The sequence below is a fragment of the Ananas comosus genome, linkage group 7 (genome assembly GCF_001540865.1).
Source record: "Ananas comosus cultivar F153 linkage group 7, ASM154086v1, whole genome shotgun sequence".
Lineage (NCBI taxonomy): Eukaryota > Viridiplantae > Streptophyta > Magnoliopsida > Poales > Bromeliaceae > Ananas > Ananas comosus.
The window spans coordinates 14690576-14710149 of NC_033627.1; the positions used below are offsets into that span (position 1 = coordinate 14690576).

Genomic DNA, 19574 nt, shown 5'->3' on the forward strand with positions numbered 1-19574 from the left:
GGAGAAAGGAATAACAAAAATAAAATAAAATAAAACAAAGTAAAATAACGCTTGCAGTTACTTGGCTTGAAACTTCAAGAGCCCCTTTTTTTTATTTTGGAAAATGACGAGATAATCCCATTCATATCGATTTTTAAGTTATGTAAGCACATATAAACATCACTCAGTTCGGTGACCCAATCGAACACCACGCATTGCTAACAATAGGTGTGTTTGGCAACTAGGAGGACTCTAACAACACGGTAAACTGCCAAGGAAATACGTAGCTATCCTTCAGTCTCATTAATTAGCATTCTCAAAACAGGTACAATCCTATTTCCGTGAACCGATTAGCCAATCTGTTCAAAAATGACAAAAACCTTACTCACCCAGCAGTCAAGTCTATGACAGTCTAGTCCTACACAACCAAATTGCACATTTGAAAATCAGCCAGCCAGGATTTAACAGTGAAAGGAAAAATAATAATAATAATAATAATCGTGGCATACAAACAGACGCCGCTTGCGGAGAGCAAAACAGTTTCACTAGCAATGAAGAAATATGCCTTGCTAATGTTCCCAAAAACAACATGTAAAGTAATCGACGGCCAAGGATCACAACAATGCCAAAAACATCTAGTCCAGGGAAAGCACCGGACCAAACTCATTGGCATCATTCTGGGCCCTAGTAGTTGGATTTGGATGGAAGGGATCGATCCAAGACTCGTCTTCCCTGACAGCCCTGTTCCAGCGTTCCTGAAAATTTTGAAGTTCTACCCTTGCTTGTCTCCTCACCTGTGGGACCACCGGAGTATGAGGAAAGATGATAGCATTTAGAAGGCACAGTGCAACGAAAGTTGGAGCTCGGGTACAAAAGGACCAGTACTAAGTGAACCAGGATTAGAATAGCAGCCTGCTGCACAAGGGGCAGGCAAGGGCAGCATCCACGTCCGTTGCTTTACCAGCGCCAAGGACATGGGAGCGCATGCACAAACTAATGAATATACTGGAATTTGTGTTGTTTGACAGATCGATTATTAGTCTCACCTCAATTCGTGCATCAGATGTTCGTGGCCTTCCTCGATTCTGAATTTGGAACAGATTATGAGAATGATGGTACACAAAAATCATCAAGTACATATATATATACCAGAATTGATGTCCATTTATTACTTCTTACCTGGATGACACCCTTACGCAGCATCCGTTTAGATCTCACAACAGGCTGCCGGATGCCTTTCTCGTTCTGATTCAAGGGGGTCAAACAACACAGAAACTAGAAAAGACTAGAATAGCAAGAGGAGAACTTCAAAGTGAGAAGTGCTACGAAAAATGCATATTCAGACGAGGAGAGCTGTAAATAGATTTGCAAAATGTTTTTTCATTTTCTCTTCTTTGAAGTATAATTAGATTAGCACATATACTAACATAGATGATGACATTTTCAATGTTATATTTTTTTTTTTCTTTTTGAATGTCCATATATACTAACATAAACAACTAAACATCTAAATCATAATGCAGCGTAATTAAGTCATATAGTTAATTACAAGTGCCATACGTGGCATGACAAGTGGGTTTCTTCATGACTGGATCTTCTACGATGATCAACACTGTAAGTAAAGTTTTCATACTATAATTGCTGAATTTGCAATACATGCTCAAGACACAAGGAATGAACCAGCTAATAGTACCACACTAAATGCTGAAAGTGAATATTGAACGCCAAACCCAATATTTCACAAAAAGCCTTAAGAGGGCACAGGCCTTAAGTTCGATGGGAGGAAGAGATAGTGAAAGCAGCAGAAACAATATGCAACAGAACCCCATCTCATATGATGCGACCGAAGAGATCAGCAAACATATGCAAATATATCCACAAAATTTGACACATAAAAGCATGAAAATGATAAAAGAAATGTAGCAAGTGTAAATAACTAACCATTTCTGTTGAAGGCCCTCCCAGTGTTTGGATGCCTTGATGCACTATATATTCATCGTCAACTACTCCAACCTTCTTTGTTCTATCACCCTATGAAACCATGTCAAAATACATTAATCATATGAACCAGGTAGTGCTTTTCCACGGAATCAGGATGAGCTCCAGAATATGAAGAAGAAATGTATTACATCCCTACAAGAACTAGAAACATGAATTTAATTTCTGAAATGAAACACGAATTAATACTTATGCTACTAAAGTACTATGCTGCTTTAATTCTTTGAGCATATTGTATGAAAATAAATTATCTGCAAAAGAGTTGTCTTGTCCGTCGCATTAAATGGTTTGCTGAAAAGGTAAAAATGTTGATTTCAGATATATAAAAATGTAAGAAAAAAATGTAAGGAACGCAGAGAATATTCAAATTAATGCATTATCTCATGTTGTCAATATGACTGCAGCACATGCACTAGTTAGTCAAAATCTCAAGAATGATACTTAGCATAATGACAAAATGAAAAAAATGAGCTAAACTACAAAGAGTGCAATGCGAAACCTGCTTAATGTTTTTTTTTTCTCTTTGATAATTGCAATACCTGCTTTGTGATTATGTTAGAAGAGGATAAACTTATAAAAGGTATGTGGCTCATGTTGATGATACTGATGGTCCTAAGAAGGTCAGCATCTATTCAGCCTCATTAAAAAATCATGAATTTCTCGTTGAAAAGCATCAGCAAAAGGTAGCCAATATGAAGGAAAGAGTTCAAGAGAAAACCTGAGCACAATAGCCAAGTTTCATATCTATTCCCCATCCATGGATCAGATCATTCTGTAGCAAAGTTATCAATGTCATCTACTGTTCGATCAAAGCAATTTAATATTCATTCATACAGCTAACTTCAGAAAAACAAGTCAAGCAGTTATTTCGTGACACTGATGTTCATTCCAATGCATGAAGCTGTAAGACAATACTTGAATTCTTATCGTTTTGAAAATTTACAAATACAGTTGAAGTATATATTATGTTGCATGTTCACGTCTAAGTTCAAAATCTCTAATTAATATCCAGTCCTTGCATGGCAGGTTTACAATAATCCAGGTTAATGTTCTTATGACTTATTCATGCACATCTTTGTAGGCCCATTCTTCAGCATTTGGATCGGGCAACCCACTATACGTCTAGTCTTATTTGTTTTAATTTGCCTAAGATATGATTTTTTTTTTCTTTTTTCCCTAACAATATTGAACTTCTACAGAGGTACTGCCGAAGAGTTATGTCCTTTGTCGAAGTTGTCTATAATGTATGATGCATATGTCAGGGCTGTCTCAAAAGCTGCCAATGTGAGTTTATCGAGCAAGAGTCCCTATCTCTTTAATCCCAGCATTTTATGGGAATTCCCCACAAAGAAAATGTTTTCGAGGAAGTAAACCAAAGACAGTTCATTTATGCAGTTCCAATTTCATCATAAGGTTCAGGGGATGATCACTTGTATGAAAATGAAGAAAGAAAAGAGCACATTCTTACCATCAAAACTTCTACGCAATACAAGTCTAATGTTAGGCAGGTCAAAAGATAAGATTTACCTGAATAAGGTTCCAAGCACAACGCCAAGCAGATCTAGAAAATACTGGTGCCATGCCCTCCACCCAACTATGCACCAAAAAAATAATAAGAAAGGATGTGCATTTTTCTTACAAGAACATTGCACACAAGACAGAATGCTCAGTTTCGCAAAAGATTAAAACCCAAGAATGTGTTACTCTTATCCATAAGCACACCAACTTGCCATTGTTAAGGTCTGCAGAAAATCCAATATGTTTTGGTTTGTATAGGGATACCAGTGAACTTTTAAAAACGGATCGAAGGCATAAGCAGCTTGCCCAGCCAATATGATTTATATTTTAGATGCCAATAGAATTCTCCAAAGGACCAAAGCATTAAACACAGCCTATTCCATAAGCATGACGTATGATTTCTCTAGTCAAGTAATTATTCTACGAACAAGATTATTTCAAAAGTGATTACAGTAACAGAAAGTACCAATAAAAACCACTACTAATTGCAGGCCATTAATGAACAGCACCTGAAGGCCTTATTAGAAAAAAAATAAATAAATAAAAGAAAATAAGAAGAAGAAGAAACAAAGAACAAAGAAAGGAGAAAAACAACTCAGAGCTACTAGTAAATCAAATAATTGAAGTAAAAAAATTACCCAGCACATGGTGGTTTATCGCTGGTGCTTGAACAGTCGCCACCAGCCCGATTATCATAAACTCTTCTGAAAAATGTTAGCAATAACTTTCCGTCGATTATGCAAAGGTTGTGCTACCTATTTCAAGCCAAAGATATCAGAACATAATACTGCTAACCTGTGCACCTTCCCTTTCTTCCTGCGAACAGTTATTCTGTGATGTATTTCAGATAGATATGGATCAAGTGCTGGCTGAGAAATCTCCAATCCCTCTGATTTAACAATTTCTATGTACCTACAAGAAATCATATTAACAAACCAAGCTCAACAGTAGTAAGGCAATAATACCACCTCAACATGCTCATGTATATTATGCATAATTGAATGCATATACAAAGTGATACAGAACCGAATTCAGATAAGATTCGGTTGATTAATCTCTTATTTATGGATTCAATTTTTGTATTAGGTTTGATTGAGTCGTTTAAATTTTATTTTTTTCTAATTTTCAAAATTATTCTATTTTTCCTTTTTTTAGTTATTTTTAAAAACTTTTTTAGAATTTATCATATGAAATAAATCCCTAAAAATTAGGGATATGATTTAGAATTTTTTTTAGATATGTTCGGATTAGAAAAGATTTCTAAAATCGTGGGATTTGCTTTAAATTAGGATTATGTTTTGAAGGCTACTAATATAGCTTATGATTGTAATTTAGGAGACGAGTTATAATGAAATAAAATTTGGGTTTTGTCTTTGAACACGCTTCTTTATCTTGCTAGTGTGCACTAGCGGACACTTATTTTTCTTGAAAGTTCTATCTTCTATATTCTCCCTCATCTTTCCTTCCGATTCTTCTTCTAAATTTCTTCTCTAATTTAATGAAAAATTCTGCAATTCAGTTTAATATAGCTTTTGGGCTCATCGCTAGCAAGATAAATTAGGGTCTTCCTAATTTGTCCTACATCACAAAGTTACTTGTTCCTCATTGATTGATCCCTCGAGTGAGATGGATATTGGATATTGGACATTGGCATAACTGCTAAGTTAATAGTTGTTATTGGGTTTTAGTTGTTATATTCCAACTACAGACCAGAAAGATAGAATCATTAAGAGACTAGTAAGATGCAGTACCTTGCTGGGTGGAAATTATCTACTCCCAAATCTTCATCCCAAAGGAATATATAATCATATATGGAGACAACATCAGGGTGCAGAAAACGTTTTGCAAACCACCTAAAAAATAGCTGTAAAGTCTTGTTAAACAACAAAGGAATATCGTTTAAGGTGTTTAGAGATTTTTTTTTTTTGTTTACTGTACAGTAGAAATAGAATGCCAGCTTATGCATGTTAATATATAGAACCACTGTATACATATAAATTTATGAAACCACTGTATAATATTCAACTACATGATTTTCAAAAAAAAAAAAAAGTAATACTCAAGTACTTAAAAAATGCTGGAAATGCCAAAAATTCACCATTTTGTTTGGTTAAGAGCGGCAATATGGACGACCCTTTTACTCCATGGGAGATTGTGCCACCCATTGACATCTCCATCATAGTGGAATAGAATAGCTGTAAAATTATCTGGAAGAAACTGGATACTCGAAAATCAGAACGTGAATCTACAACATGCAAATGTGCAAAAGAAAAAGAAAAGTCGACACCTTTCTAATTATTGAATCGACAGTTTTCTTTTGTTTTATTCCGACGGATATTGCGAGTAAGTTCTGATGACACTGAACAGTCTCCTGGAAGAAATGGTGTCACCATGATTAGATTTTTGGCATCCTATGAGCGAAAAAGAAAACAAAACCAAGGCCCGACAAAAGACTAGTACTCCAAGAGGAAATCTTCAAGACATAACAAAGTATAGTGGACGGTACTAACCTCCAAGTTTGGCCCTTTTGTGACCCACAAGGGTTTTAGTTCCATGTCAGAATTTGATTGCATAATACCGTGAGGTAAGTAACCAATCTTGTTAACTGGATCAGCATCCTGATAAAGCAGCAAAAAGGGTACAAGGGATTACTCTGCAGCTATGGTGTAAATTCCACATGTATGCAGGTTGGTGATACACATATATCACAAATTTAGAGGAAATCAGATAATTTAGACAACATATACTGAAATGTTTATGGAAGTTGTTGTGGCAGGAGTGAAAGAGAAAAACCCCCACAAAAGAAAGGCCCGTGCGAGTAAGATGAACGGGATGAGTAAATAGAATCAATTATTGATTTGAAATCTACGGACCATGACAGAAGAGAGCCTGATTTAATGATAAAGGTAGAGGTGGAACTTAGATGTCGTTTACCTTGATTGTATCAAATGGATGAAGTCTTGCCTCCAACTACCAATGGTAGGCAACAAAAATCAGTAATCTCTGGAAAGTAGAAAGGTAGCCCATGAAAATTCCACAAAGCAAGGCGTACCTCTGCTTCTTGATACTGAGAGTTTGGCATCCGATAGATAATGAATAGCGTGATGGCGCACAGAACTACCAGATATAGCTGTGGTTTCATCTTCGAGTGGCATTCCCTGCATTTATCATTCCGCCACATGCATGTTCAGCGTCAATGCAAGTCTTGCGAGATAAAAGTTTTTAAGACAATGTGAGAGGTAGGAAGGAGAGGAACAGTTGGCTAGGGACCCGATTTATCTAATTTCAACTAGAAAAGCTATCACCTCCCACAACCACAAACAATATAATAGCATTATACAATTTATTGTCAGTTGCAGTAATTGAATAACTGATTCGACTTCTCCGGCTAGAACAAAACAATCCGTAGAAAAGAAGAAGCACCGACAAAACGGTAATTATTAATCTTCGTTCGATCTCCCGACAACAAAAAGGCGGCCAGAACGAATCGCAGAATTATAACCCATACTCACCGCCTCGCCCCAGACACCAGCTTCGTATTAATTATAGCGTATTCTCAACGCCCTGCACGATCACGAATTTACAACGTAGGAAGGAGATTCTCAGGCACCGCAGAAGAAGAATCAACGCTCATAACCCCACTACGAGTATAAAAGAGATCGGACAAAGAAGACGGGTTAAGGGCCGGTGGGAGAAGGAGAATAGATATGTTGTACCTCGTTGATTCTTATGTACAATGTAGCTCCTCCTGCGGCGTACGTCGACCTCTTATTAGTTTATTAGGCCAATGTTTCGATCCCCAGTGGGATTCGACGCGAGCCCGCGGCGGGACGGGTGGCGCCCTCGGACCTTCCTCCGCACTCTGTATTCTTTGAAATGTGCGCGTGGCACTCGTACATACACATGCGGCCCATGCCCGATACGAACGCCGGTTTCTTTGTTCGATTGTTTGGATGCATACCATACCCGTGATGGAGCCTGGAGCTCCCGCGCCATCGTCCGTAAATCTCGGTCCTCCATTCAGCTGAATCACTCCTGCCCTCATGCAGCTGCACAACAACTCTCCGCTCCCTCCTTCTTGTCCTCCAAATTTTATTTTATTTTATTTTATTTTATTTTATTTTATAGAACAACAGTAGACACTAGAGTGGGATTTGGTTAATCCTCTGTATTCTATTATCTCAGCAAGGACATTTTGAGTTCCCCTTATATATTATTTCGCATTCGGCGGGCAGATGCGGCGCACTTCAACTCTTGTACGCACGACACACCATTTTTTTTTTTTTTAACTTGCATAATTAAAGTAAGAAACAATCAAGAGATGAGACGCCAATTTATTAGGAAACTTTCCATGATCCATCCTGACTTATATTGGCATGTGACGATAACTTGCAAACACATTTTTTAAATTTGTGATTTGTAAGACACTGCGGCAGGTTAGTTAACAGCCCAATTTACAGTTCTTGGGGAAATAATAATAATAAGAACGTTTCTCTCGTCCTTACTGTTTATTCAAGTGCTCTTCTAGCTCTTTGACTCGTCACACACCATCTGAGTTGTAAATGGATACAATATTCTTTCACATAAGCATCCAAACTCTAGGTTGAAAGTTGAAAACAACTACATAAAACATAAAGCATTTAAAGTGCCAAAAGTAATAAAGTATTATAGTACAATCATGAAGAAATTATACCCATCTACAATTCTACATAAACGGTGCCCGCCCACATGATATTAGCATGATACAAATCCAGTGCCCCATAGGCATGGCTCAGCAACCTCTTCTATTTAAAATTAATAAATAATTATCTCAATAAAGTGCAAAAAAAATCTATAAAGATATTTAATAAGCAATTAAAAAAACTATAAAGATATTTAATAAGCAATTAAATATATTAGTGCTAAAGAAATAAATCATATCATAACATGCCGCCACACAAATTTTTATGACCAGCACATATCAGCACGACACGCACTATACATATCGTGCCGTGCTAACAATTTCTCCGCACAACCCTGTGCCCCTGCACTTAAATCCTTGCTAGAAGTCAAGGTGAGATGACGAAGCATAGTTAATTTGCCATCTAAAACAGCCGGCAAGCAAGCAGTGCCTGGTTTGAGCCCCAATCTCTCTGCGTCCGAGCATTTGACATGCCCATCACGCAAGAAAACAGAGAAATAGTGGCCACAGCACTGTCTCAAGTTCTTAGGCACCAGATGAGCTCCATCTGCATACAACAGAGTACGTAGTTTGTGTTGAAAAGATAAAGAGACTAGAGAATTAGTCCGAAAGGACTAATAAATGCATTCACCAGTCTTGTAGAGCAAAATTCAACTCGTCAGCCAATTTTGCTAGCTCACCACCTCTCCTGCATCAGAGGGAAGATAAACACAGATCAAAATGAAATTTAGTAGCAATTTTAGAATTCATTTGCTCCATTTTGACACAGCTGGAACAATAGGTTGGTCGTGCATGAAATTCTCAGGGAGTAGTAGAAGAAACTTCAACGGTACAGTAAGAAACAGTGAAAATGGTGAAATCAGAACAAGTGGTGGATAAGCATGGCAGCCAAAGCATATCCAATTGTAAGGCAAGAAATCTAAATGTACCTCTATTACTCCGGAATACAGCAGCATAAGAAACTCATTTACTTACCAGGTTTTACCAAGAAACTCATTTACTTACCAGGTTTTACCAGGACGTTGGCATTAGGACTCACTTGTTTCAATATGCAAAAACATGAAAGAGATTGAGATTTTCACTTGACAGCCAAGACAACTTTTTGTGGCTTTACACTAAGATTTACTTTTACTAATTATAGCACCAATCCAGTGGTAAAATGTATCATTAGGCCCCATACAAAACCAAATGTGACTTGATCCCATGAGCTTTTCACTTAACGATTTAATCTCCTAAACTTTTATACATACTGCACTTCAGTCCCTTACTGTTAGGTTTTGGGGGGAGTTCAATGGCTCTTAAACACTTTTTACAAAGTAATAGTAAACACGTGAATTATTTGTAAGCTTAATGGTAAGATGGTAATTTACAAGATAATTAGACATTTTTTTTATTTAATAGTCAAGGATTAAAATGTACTGTAGATGAAAGTTTAGGAACTGAAGTATTCTAGTAAAAAAAGTACAGGGACTAAGAACATCAGACGGTAGAGAGACTATCCATGCTTTATGCTCTCCTCCAATTTGAAATGTCAACATCTGAATTGGTGATTTTAGATGTTAGTAATGCATGATTCTAGAATTACGAATACTTATTTAAGGTATAAGGGCCTATTCTACCTGTTTGATAAAGTACTTTATGACTAATGCTATTAGGAGAAGCAGAAGCACTATATTAATATACTTCAGGCGAGGCTTCCTGGCGGAATAAGAAGCACCAAATTAGAGCTTCAGATTTTTGAGGCTCAGGAGCTTATTTTATGCTCTCTGCTGCAACAAAAACACCAAACTTTCTTGTATGTCAATCACTCTACCAAGATTTCTGCTGCTGAAAGCAAAAGCGGCAGGGCCAACGGGCCCTTGTTGTGATGCTTGCCCCAGATTTTTGAGACTCAGGAGCTTATTTTATGCTCTCTGCTGCAACAAAAACACCAAACTTTCATGTATGTCAATCACTCTACCAAGATTTGTGCTGCTGAAAGCAAAAGCAGCAGGGCCAACAGGCCCTTGTTGTGATGCTTGCCGAGCTGCTACATAAGTACATGTAAATTAATATTTCAACATTATAATGAAAACAAAAGAAAAAAAAAACCCTACTTACCTGGTTAGTAGATGAAGCGTCTGCTTTATCTTTTGCAAATGACTGAAGCAGTAACTGCATCGTTCCAATCTGTTTAGTCAAATAGAGATGATTGGCAGTTAAAAAATTCTAGACATTTATTAGTTACAAACAAAGTTGATAGAAACAATCTTGGCGCAGGTACCTTTCCTCTGCGTGAAGATCAACTCCAACTGGTAAAGTTGCTGAAACAGTCAAATGAATAACTGGTCCAAAAATCTTTATAAGCTCCAATAGCATTTCCAGAGAGATTGTAATGTGCCTGTACAATGGAGCCAGAACTTACATGCAGGAGAATAAACCGACCACCTATATATCTTATTACGCGATCTTATGAACCATAGCAGTTTCCAAATGGTCCATAAATAGACAAAAGGATAATAAAGGACCAGGATGTGTGGCTTATTGAAGTAGAAAGAATCCTGAAAATAAAGCTGGACTTCAACTAAGCTTACAACATCGCAGATTGATTTGCAACAACATCTTACCAACAAGGTCTACATTATAAAAGAGGACACTTAGAAAATCCAAGAAACTCAATACAAGCAATTACACAGATTATGTTTTGGCCATGATTCTTGACTCAAATAAACTTACCAATGTAGTTAACGGGTCAGTCACAATTTAGACACAACCACTTCTTCGAAGTCTCCACAGGGGGTGGGTATTCAAGTGCGACAAACTACGTAAGTTTAAGCCTAGAAATCTACATAAGGTGCACTCAAGCATACATAATCCTTTCGTATTATTTGCTCGAAGCGGATAAGGCATGATGCCGACCAAATTATTGCGACATAAACCCTAAAGCTGTCTTACGACCCAGCCTTTAGGAAGAGTAAAATTTATTCCATGTTTAATAAGTGCAATCAAGTGGCTCCACATAATATTAGTCCCAAGAGTCAATAGTTGGTTATATTGCCAATTTGCCAGTCGATAGTTGGTTGTATTGCCAATTTGCCACATACAAAACCCCCAACTAGCCCATGTCTACTAGTTTCTCAAATAGATGATGTCTAATATCTATCCCAAAATAGCTAAACTTCGTTTATGAACACTAGCAAGCCAGCTTACGTATATATTATGTCCCGAAATCTTCCGTCACAAAACTATTCAGAACTACAATTCTGTCAAAATGTAAAGCTAAAGTCACCATGTATTCTATCAAAAGATACAGAGATTCGATTTTCTCATTCTACCTTTCAGTCTTGCTGTTTAACAAACCAGCAAGTATTGGCAGCAAGCATGAGAAAGTTTCAAGATTGAGAAGATCAAGTTTCTCCTTGAGAATGCTGATCAGATCACCTTGAACCTGCAAAAAAACTCGAATACTCATTTATTGGAGCTAAAAGTCTGCATGCACTCAACCATGAGACAAAGAAGACAACCCACAGAATAGTCAGGCAACTTGGCAACTGCATTGATTGCACCTTTAATACCATCTTGTTCAAAAAAGTGCCTCACCACCTGCAACTTTTGTGTTAGTATCACCTAATTGTAATCACATATGCAAATGCTTTTAAGCGTCAGATTACATGCTTCTGCATGAAATGCTGTTGAAGCTCCACCAACAAGATGCACAACTAATAATAGTTGTCACTACAGAGGAAAAATAAAAAATAAAAATTGAAAAAATAGACAAGCTTACATCTGTGCTGAAAGCGAATCTGCAGCCCAAAATCATTACTATTGAGAACAGATTATGATACAAACAGAAAAAGGAGCATTGTATGCATGTTATTCATAAAGCAGCAAGAAATAAATTCAAGCTAACAAAAGTCACCTGTAACTTTGTTAGCCGGGATTTTACAGCATTTATGAACACATCATGGCTTTGATTCAATATCTCAAGAATGGAACCATCATCCAGTGATGACAAATTCTTTTGATAGGTGTGTCCTCTCTGTTCAACAGAAAATACCAAATTTGAATAAATTTTATAGCAAAATATATTAAGCAAATATTTGATAAAATTATGCAAAAAATTGAAAATTGCAACAACTAAGGATAGCGTCCTCATAATTCTGAGTACCTCCATTTCATTGTCGCCATTCAAGCCTTTTCCCCTCAACAGGGATTGAGTTAAAAGTGAAGCAAAAAACTAAAGGATCTAGCAGGATGCCAAGAAGTTGAGATCAATTCACTGAAAGTTGAAGGTAGACACACAAACTTGGTTTAGAGAAGAAGAGATGTGTAGGTTGCTAGAAAATCCAGCCAAGTTGTTTGCAGTTCAAGAGACGAAACCCATCCTAAAGGATCTCAACAGAGAAAATAGCAAATGTTTATTGGGAACCAAGTTTACATCTAAAGAATTAACAAACCAAAATGAATAGTTAAATTGAGAAAAAAGATCCAATAAATGGTAGATATCTCACGTCTTTATGCTGGAAGAAAGGAAGTTCTCGATGCTCAAAATTGCTAATCAAAAGAAAGGAAAAGAATGAAACCAATATTTGGTTTACAAGAAACTCAAGGAACAAAGATTAAAATTTGGTTTATAAACCACAAACTAAATGACCTGCATAAGTTTTCTTCTTCAGTTTGACACTTGAGTATAAACTCATTTCCAAACAGTATACAATAGTGACTCCAATAACGAGTAAAAAAGAAAATGCCAAAACATTCTCACTAGAAAGATGAACCAACCATGTACATACAACTACAAGAGCTTTTAACAAGAATAGGCTCAAGGCAACATGTTAGCATTGAGTAGTTTAACTAATGCACAAAAGGGCTCATCTAATCCATCATAAATAGTGGCTATTTGTTGTACATGATAATAATCTGCCAAAAGAAACATAAATCTTTCTTGAAGATTAATTGTAAAAAGAATTTCATCAACGAGTGAATGAAAAAAGACATCACACCCATATCCAAGCAATTGAAGTGCTAAAGAAATTGATGTTAAACAGCTTACCGACAAGGGAATCACACAGTCAGCTCCTGTGCCTTGCTCAGAAGATGAACTAACAGTTGCTGCATAACCACTGTTACATCTGTCCCTCCTTTCCCAACTTTCAACCAGAGACCGTGTCCTCCCTAGTTGTACGGCAACTGCCAGAAAGTAGTGCAAACATTACTAAACAAGATTACATGTATAGCAGGGGCCTCAACTTATTCTACACACACCTCCTCTGACATATTTAACTTCTGCTGTTTCAGTGGTTGAGCATGGTGATTCAGTGCCTGGAAGAAGGGAATACTTTTACCATTAGATGTTATGTTCTAACTGAGAAACTGCTTTGAGAAATTGTTGAATTTCAAAAGAGCTTTACATTTGTCATTAGGTAAAGGTTGCTCCAATGACATGGTGCTTTCGAATTTTTTTGAAACATCTCTGATGTTTGTCTGGTTTTTCTCATCAGCTTCTAGGATCTTATGGCAGACAGTTAGTCTAGAGTGCAAGTTTGAATCAGTTACACCTGAATCAGCATTCATATTACAGAAAGGTTCAGAAATAGTTGCTGTCAATTGGCTTTCACTGCCACTAACACCACCACTGAAAGATTGCCTGCGCAAGTGAATTGAGCTGCAAAGTTTATCATCACGCACTGCACACTTGGTACTTGCACTTTCTTTTCTATTATTGCCTGATGTTTCCAGGTCCACACTATCTCCGGGTATGATAACAGGCATGGAAACTGGACCAGCAGTTGCCTCAATATTTCTAAACTGACGTGAGTCAGACCTAGGACTCTTCTTCAGGCTCGGAGAAGTATTTACACGAGCTGTTGACGGATTTACTGATAGAACCCTGGATGGAGAACTTAATTCACTTCTATTAGAAGGAGAACTCTCCGTAGCCTTGACAACTTTGATTGTGGTAGAACGTATGGTGAACGATTTGCCAGATATCTTAGAATGAGCTCTTTCAGGAGTACTATTGCAGGGTAAACTACTTTTATTCCTCTTGATGCCGTCTGAACTTGTTGGAGTCAAAGTTGATTTATAAATGGAACTAATCCCTTGTAGACCACTTTGACAGCATTCATCAGCTATTACCATAGGCAAACAAGAATACATCAACGGAAGTGAAGACTACTGATTAAACTGTCAAATGAAGGTTTAAAAGCGAATTTTTTATTAATGAATAAATAAATTAGTCAATTTAATGCTTCAAGACATACTTATTGTTGACTCCATAGACTGATGTCGAGACATCAATACAGAACTAGACTTTGCAGTACTATCGGGTGGCCTAATATATTGATCTTCCACATGGCTATATATAGGCTCTGCTAAACCATTTTTTTTTGGCAACACTCCGAGAGCATATGGTCCAATGAGCTGAGACAGCCAAAAACATCTTAATATAGGTAAAGAAAATGAATCATCTGAACAAAAGTACAAGTGCGCACACTTACTGATATATCAGCAACCCAAACTCCAACACGACTTTCACGGTAGGAACAACCCAAAAGTTTTCCTTCATAGATACTAAGATCAGCCAAAGTAGACCACCCCATATCGACGACATCATGGTATCTTACAGGTTCCCAAGAAAGCACCTAAAAACACTCATATATAAGAGCAACCCAAGGTAACAATAGAAATACCACAAGTCAGAAACCAATCCACCTTTAAGGTCATGTCCAGCCCACAAAATAATGTTCTTCCATCTGGGTGAAAAATCATAGAGCGTACGCCAGTAGCCTGGAGAAAAGGAAAATCTGATGTCATTTATTATGGAGGAGAGATGTATAAAACAATCTCTGTTTTTCTTGCATCTTACATTTTCTTGCATTTTCTATTTGGAGCAACATGAGAAAAGATCTTAAAAAAATATTGCAAGCTTCCAAGTTTATGGAGAGAAACCACGAAAAGAAATGGAAAAAAGTAGCTCATCTAAAATGAATAGAATTAAAATGCATGCACCAAATTGCAAGATTCAGAGTTCAATGCAAAGAAAATTAAAAACAATAAAACCGATAGGTAAGAAAACAACCTAACCAAACAATAAATGTAAAGCAAATAGGTCAAACAAGAAAAGAAGCGAGTATCTAGAAAATCGCAGGAAAGTTCATCATTCCTCAACAGTACAACGGCCAGACATACCTCAGGTCCTGAAGAACCTATTAGCTCAAAAGTTTCTAGGTCCCAAAATTTTACTGTCCGATCAGCTGATCCTGGAAACCATTCATAAAATAATCTCATGGTTAAAAGATATGGCCTGTTGACATGCGCAGTAACTGCACATTGGAGAAAAGTTCACTAACTTCACAAACCAGATTTGTAACCATCTACCAAGTCAAAAATATAATCTTTCACGATAGCACAACTTTAGTACATTATAACAGGACAGCACAGAAATACTCTCCCAGTTTTCTGATATTAAAATGAGAAACAGCAAATGACAAGCATATAGATAAAGAAAATATAGTTGGAGGAATTATGTCAAAATCAAAATAGCAAAATAAAAATCGAGTCATCTACTACAAATGTCAGGTAATAGTAAAATAAATCCTCCTGAAATCAAGGCCATCTAATTCATCATTGAGATTCAGAGATGATATTGGGTTCGTTAATCAAATGTTGTCCCTCTAACCCTTAACAAAGTTCAGTTATTTCAATACAATCTCTGGAAAATTGCTTACTGCTTCAGAACCTGAAAGCATATATAACTCTAGCGGTAAATGTCACTCAACTTCTCAAAGTAATCCCACATACAAAGATAATGGGAACACACTAGGGTATACAAGCAAAACATGGCACTAATATTAAAATCTTGGGCACAAGCATTTTCTGCCATTCTATTAAAGGTTTGTCTAAAATTACTAAAACTGGTGACCTGGTTGAGTTTTTGGTATTAGAACCACTTTTGATGGTACTATAATGTTAGTCTACCAAGTAAACCTGCGGACAATAAGCTTGTCCTCTTCATCTAAATGAGTATATTTTAAGTGTTTCATTCATTGACAAGCAACTTTCCAGTTTCATGATTACTTTAGCGAAATGTCAACTTCTAGTTGGATTTTCGACCGCCAACAAAAACAATAGGCTAAAGTTCTTTCCTTTTTTTTTTTTACCTTATGACAAGATAATACTTGTCATTGCAAATATCGAAGATATACTATACAAGTCAGTCAGAGTGTATAAAATGCAAAACAGCCAAGTTATAGAATTAGAAGCACTAACCAAAGAGAACAAAATAAAGAAAAGAAAACGTTTTATCAAGTAACAAAAGGGGAAGGAAAAATACAGGATAAATGAAATACCAGTTGCCAGTAGAAATTCATGAGGATGAAAATTTATGCACCGGATATGCCCATTATGGAACTTAAAATCATGTAGAAGTTTCCCTGCCGTCAGATCCCATAACTGTACCAGTCATCACTAGGTCATTAGTTGTTCTTTTTTCATGATAACAAGGAGCACAATTTGATGTGATAATATAAGACTAGTATTACCTTAACCACATTATCATCTCCACCAGTAACAACCCATCGCCCATCTGGGGTAAATTTTATAGTCCGAATTCCTCGTGAATGACCCTTATAGGTGTGAATGCATCCCTTTTTTCTAATATCCCAGATCTTAAGATCGGTATCCAAAGAACCAGATGCAAAGAATTCACCAAATGGATGGAATTCAACAGATGTACAATTTAATCTGTGCCCAGGGAGAGTACGCACGACTATACTTCGGCATAAAAAACAACTGAATCAGAATATTAAAGCCTTGGAGTATAAAATTCATCTATCTGGAGATTAGTAAGTAAAATTTACTTATAACATATGCAGTTTACAAGCTTAAGACTCATGACTGGCATTCATCACTGAACAAAAAAACAAAGTGCAAGTCTGAAAGAGAACAAAGAGCATATCGATGGAAAAAAGCCCTGACTCTCACCAAACAACCCAAATCTTCCCCCATGTTACTGTTCAGCTTAGAGCCTTAGATCAAAATCTAAAAATCGAGAAATACAAAACAAAATTTGTAAGTTTTGTCACGAGTGCTATTTACCTAGAAGTTGGAGCACATCAGGAAAAGTTAATTTGCCTAAAAGAGGAGCATTCTACTACACTAACAGCACCAATTGGTTATAGAGGTCAAACTTATTGCTTGCTACTTGGTAATACACAAAAGAGCAGTTCTATGGAGGTCGTTCCAACATAGAAAGTCTTGTTGGCGCGAAAAAAATAGCTTTCTTCCCAGTGAGTGTTTCTTTCCTTTTTTTCCCTTTTTTTCTTTTTTCTTTTTTGGGTGTCTGATTGAAGGTATGCATTCATTTGCGCCGAGACCACTAAAGCATATAAATTAATAGGCCAATAAATACTCAGACATACAAAATCTATATAATGCAGGCATTTATAAGTTTTGGCTTTTGAACATCTCATGTTTGAAGACCAGAAACATTTCATGAATTTATAACTCACAACTCATGTTAAGTAATAAGTTATACATCAATAATCATCAATAACCAATTTTTCTCAAAAAGCAGGTCCACTACTTACTCTTTGCCTCTTCCAAATCCCAAAGCTTAATTGTCCCATTGGAAGATCCTGCGAGCACCAATACTTCGGCTGTATCAAAAGCAACAGAATCAACCGAACTTGTGTGACCCGCTAAGCTCTGCACATATTTTGAAAGCGCATGAAACACTCACCTTAAACCATTAATGGAGACAACCAGAATATATATATATATATATCTATCTCTCTCTATATATATATATATATATATATATATATATATATATATATATATATATATAATAAAAAAAAATCAACCCACCATATAAGCAACATAAACAAATTATCTCAGAAGACAGAAGATTAATAGACAACAAGAGAGGTTACAGAAACCAACAAGAAGAGAAAAGAAAAACTGAAGAAAATTGGACAAGGCAGTAATAACAGTGGAGTATGAAGAGAATCCCTTTAAGAAGCTGAAGTATGATATTAAAGTATCCCGGAGAGCCTAAATTGGTGGATAGGTAGTCCACTAGTCGGACAAAAGACGTGTAGATTGAAGCACACTGTGTAACAAGATACATTTAGAGAATGGAAACAGGCAAATAGAAAGTACAAGTACGGACTCACCAACAACGGCGTTGGTTTACCAATTGCCCACAGGTTCACCTTGCGGTCCTCACCACCAGTGATGAACACTCTGTTTGATTTCTTCCCGATGCTTACACAGTTGACATCAGTCGAATGCGCCACGAACTCCTCTAAATTAACCTCCGGTTAAGGTTTCGTTCACAAAATTAAAAAAAAGAAATCCAACACAATGGGGGTGAAGAAACTGTCGATTTTACCACCTATCCTGCAGAACCATTTTCTCAAGCAGCATTGGATGTGAAGCAGTTCAAGACAACCTAACTAGTAACGAAGGAAACGTGTAGAAAGCATAATCGGACGGTGCAGCAGTCATCCAAATCAACTTAGTTTATTTGCGCCAGGCATCACCCACCATAATCCGAACCAATCACCGTAGCAAAGGCATTGGAGATGAGATGGGCAAAACCAGCAAAAGGAAAAAAAAAAAAAAAAAAAAAAAAGAACAGAGAGAGCCAAAAAGGGCCGAAGAATTAAACGCCCAAAGGATACGGAGCTTGTAGCCGCGCTTTTCCATTCCCCGCCGCAAATCTTCCCCCACCACCAACCGTATCGCGGAGAGGGAAACGGTACGTGCGTACGGTACCGACTGTTCAGATCCGGCCAAGCTGCGACGATGGACGCGCTAACTCCGACTCTCACGTCTGATTGGCGAGGAAGGGAAAGGGGAAGGACGAGGAGGGGGGAAGAGAGAGAGAGAGAGAGAGAGAGAGAGAGAGAGAAATTGTGTGTGCGTCTGTGTGGGCGTGTGTGTGGTGGGTACGAGTGGCGGTGTAGTGGCCGTGGCTACTCGAGACATGTAGACTATTTTGACGGGAATGAGTGGTGAGAAGTGAGAAGTAGCCTTTTTTTTAAAAAAAAGAAAATTAGTAACATAATTTTTGCTCCTTATTTTTATGTTGTAGGAATAATATCCTGCTCTTTCCCAACACAGAGACCGTGTGAAGTACATAAGCGGGCTGGACTAGTGCAAGCTCAGGCCGGTTCATAACTTACAGGGCAGGCCAGGCCTATCAGGGAACTCTAAGCCTCCATGTAGATCCAAGCCCAGTGGGCGAGAGGTCTGAGTGAGCCAGGAACAATTTGCAATATCAAGTGCTACAAGGACTATCCATGCATAATGTTGTTAGCTCGGCCGTAGAAAGATTTTGGAGTTTCTTCGATCTAGTTTATTCTGTTTAAAAAAAAGAAAATCTTGATGAAATTTAAAAATTCTTCGTGGG

General features: G+C 37.2%; 2 protein-coding genes across 8 annotated transcripts; both read right to left on the minus strand.

Moving 5' to 3' along the window:
• On the minus strand, nucleotides 440-7990 carry LOC109712275. Of its 5 annotated transcripts, none has more exons than XM_020235742.1 (15): nucleotides 7212-7990; nucleotides 6548-6653; nucleotides 6430-6465; nucleotides 6006-6113; nucleotides 5783-5866; nucleotides 5594-5712; nucleotides 5247-5348; nucleotides 4291-4407; nucleotides 4134-4199; nucleotides 3505-3571; nucleotides 2696-2749; nucleotides 1921-2010; nucleotides 1159-1224; nucleotides 1026-1064; nucleotides 440-773 (listed from the first exon to the last, which is right to left on the minus strand). In XM_020235742.1, exons 2-15 carry the CDS (start codon nucleotides 6635-6637, stop codon nucleotides 615-617), a joined length of 1197 nt encoding a protein of 398 aa, XP_020091331.1. In that variant the 5' UTR covers nucleotides 6638-6653; nucleotides 7212-7990; the 3' UTR covers nucleotides 440-614. The 5 variants fall into 5 exon arrangements, with proteins under 5 accessions (XP_020091331.1, XP_020091332.1, XP_020091333.1 ...); XM_020235743.1 differs by lacking the exon at nucleotides 7212-7990 and adding an exon at nucleotides 7008-7205; XM_020235744.1 differs by lacking the exon at nucleotides 7212-7990 and adding an exon at nucleotides 6923-6941.
• On the minus strand, nucleotides 8312-19122 carry LOC109712274 (katanin p80 WD40 repeat-containing subunit B1 homolog). Of its 3 annotated transcripts, XM_020235738.1 has the most exons (18): nucleotides 18844-19119; nucleotides 18334-18464; nucleotides 17746-17863; nucleotides 16699-16925; nucleotides 16507-16609; nucleotides 15347-15417; nucleotides 14870-14944; nucleotides 14656-14799; nucleotides 14419-14578; nucleotides 13567-14286; nucleotides 13421-13477; nucleotides 13209-13345; nucleotides 12075-12194; nucleotides 11684-11758; nucleotides 11491-11603; nucleotides 10440-10556; nucleotides 10277-10345; nucleotides 8312-8864 (listed from the first exon to the last, which is right to left on the minus strand). In XM_020235738.1, the coding sequence occupies exons 1-18, from the start codon at nucleotides 18866-18868 to the stop codon at nucleotides 8804-8806; spliced, it is 2523 nt and encodes an 840-aa protein (XP_020091327.1). In that variant the 5' UTR covers nucleotides 18869-19119; the 3' UTR covers nucleotides 8312-8803. The 3 variants fall into 3 exon arrangements, with proteins under 3 accessions (XP_020091327.1, XP_020091330.1, XP_020091329.1); XM_020235741.1 differs by lacking the exons at nucleotides 18334-18464; nucleotides 18844-19119 and having other exon boundaries at nucleotides 16699-16930; nucleotides 17746-17764; XM_020235740.1 differs by lacking the exons at nucleotides 8312-8864; nucleotides 10277-10345; nucleotides 10440-10556 and having other exon boundaries at nucleotides 11680-11758; nucleotides 18844-19122.

Coding starts and splice junctions, on each gene's coding strand:
- LOC109712275 (XM_020235742.1), bottom strand. CDS start 6,637: ATGAAACCACAGCTATATCTGGTAGTTCTGTGCGCCATCACGCTATTC. Junction 5,867..6,005: donor CAAAAGGGCCAAACTTGGAG/GTTAGTACCGTC, acceptor CATTTCTTCCAG/GAGACTGTTCAGTGTCATCA. Junction 4,200..4,290: donor AAGAAAGGGAAGGTGCACAG/GTTAGCAGTATT, acceptor AACATTTTTCAG/AAGAGTTTATGATAATCGGG.
- LOC109712274 (XM_020235738.1), bottom strand. CDS start 18,868: ATGGAAAAGCGCGGCTACAAGCTCC. Junction 14,287..14,418: donor GTCTATGGAGTCAACAATAA/GTATGTCTTGAA, acceptor CTATGGTAATAG/CTGATGAATGCTGTCAAAGT. Junction 11,604..11,683: donor CCAAGTTGCCTGACTATTCT/GTGGGTTGTCTT, acceptor GTTTTTTTGCAG/GTTCAAGGTGATCTGATCAG.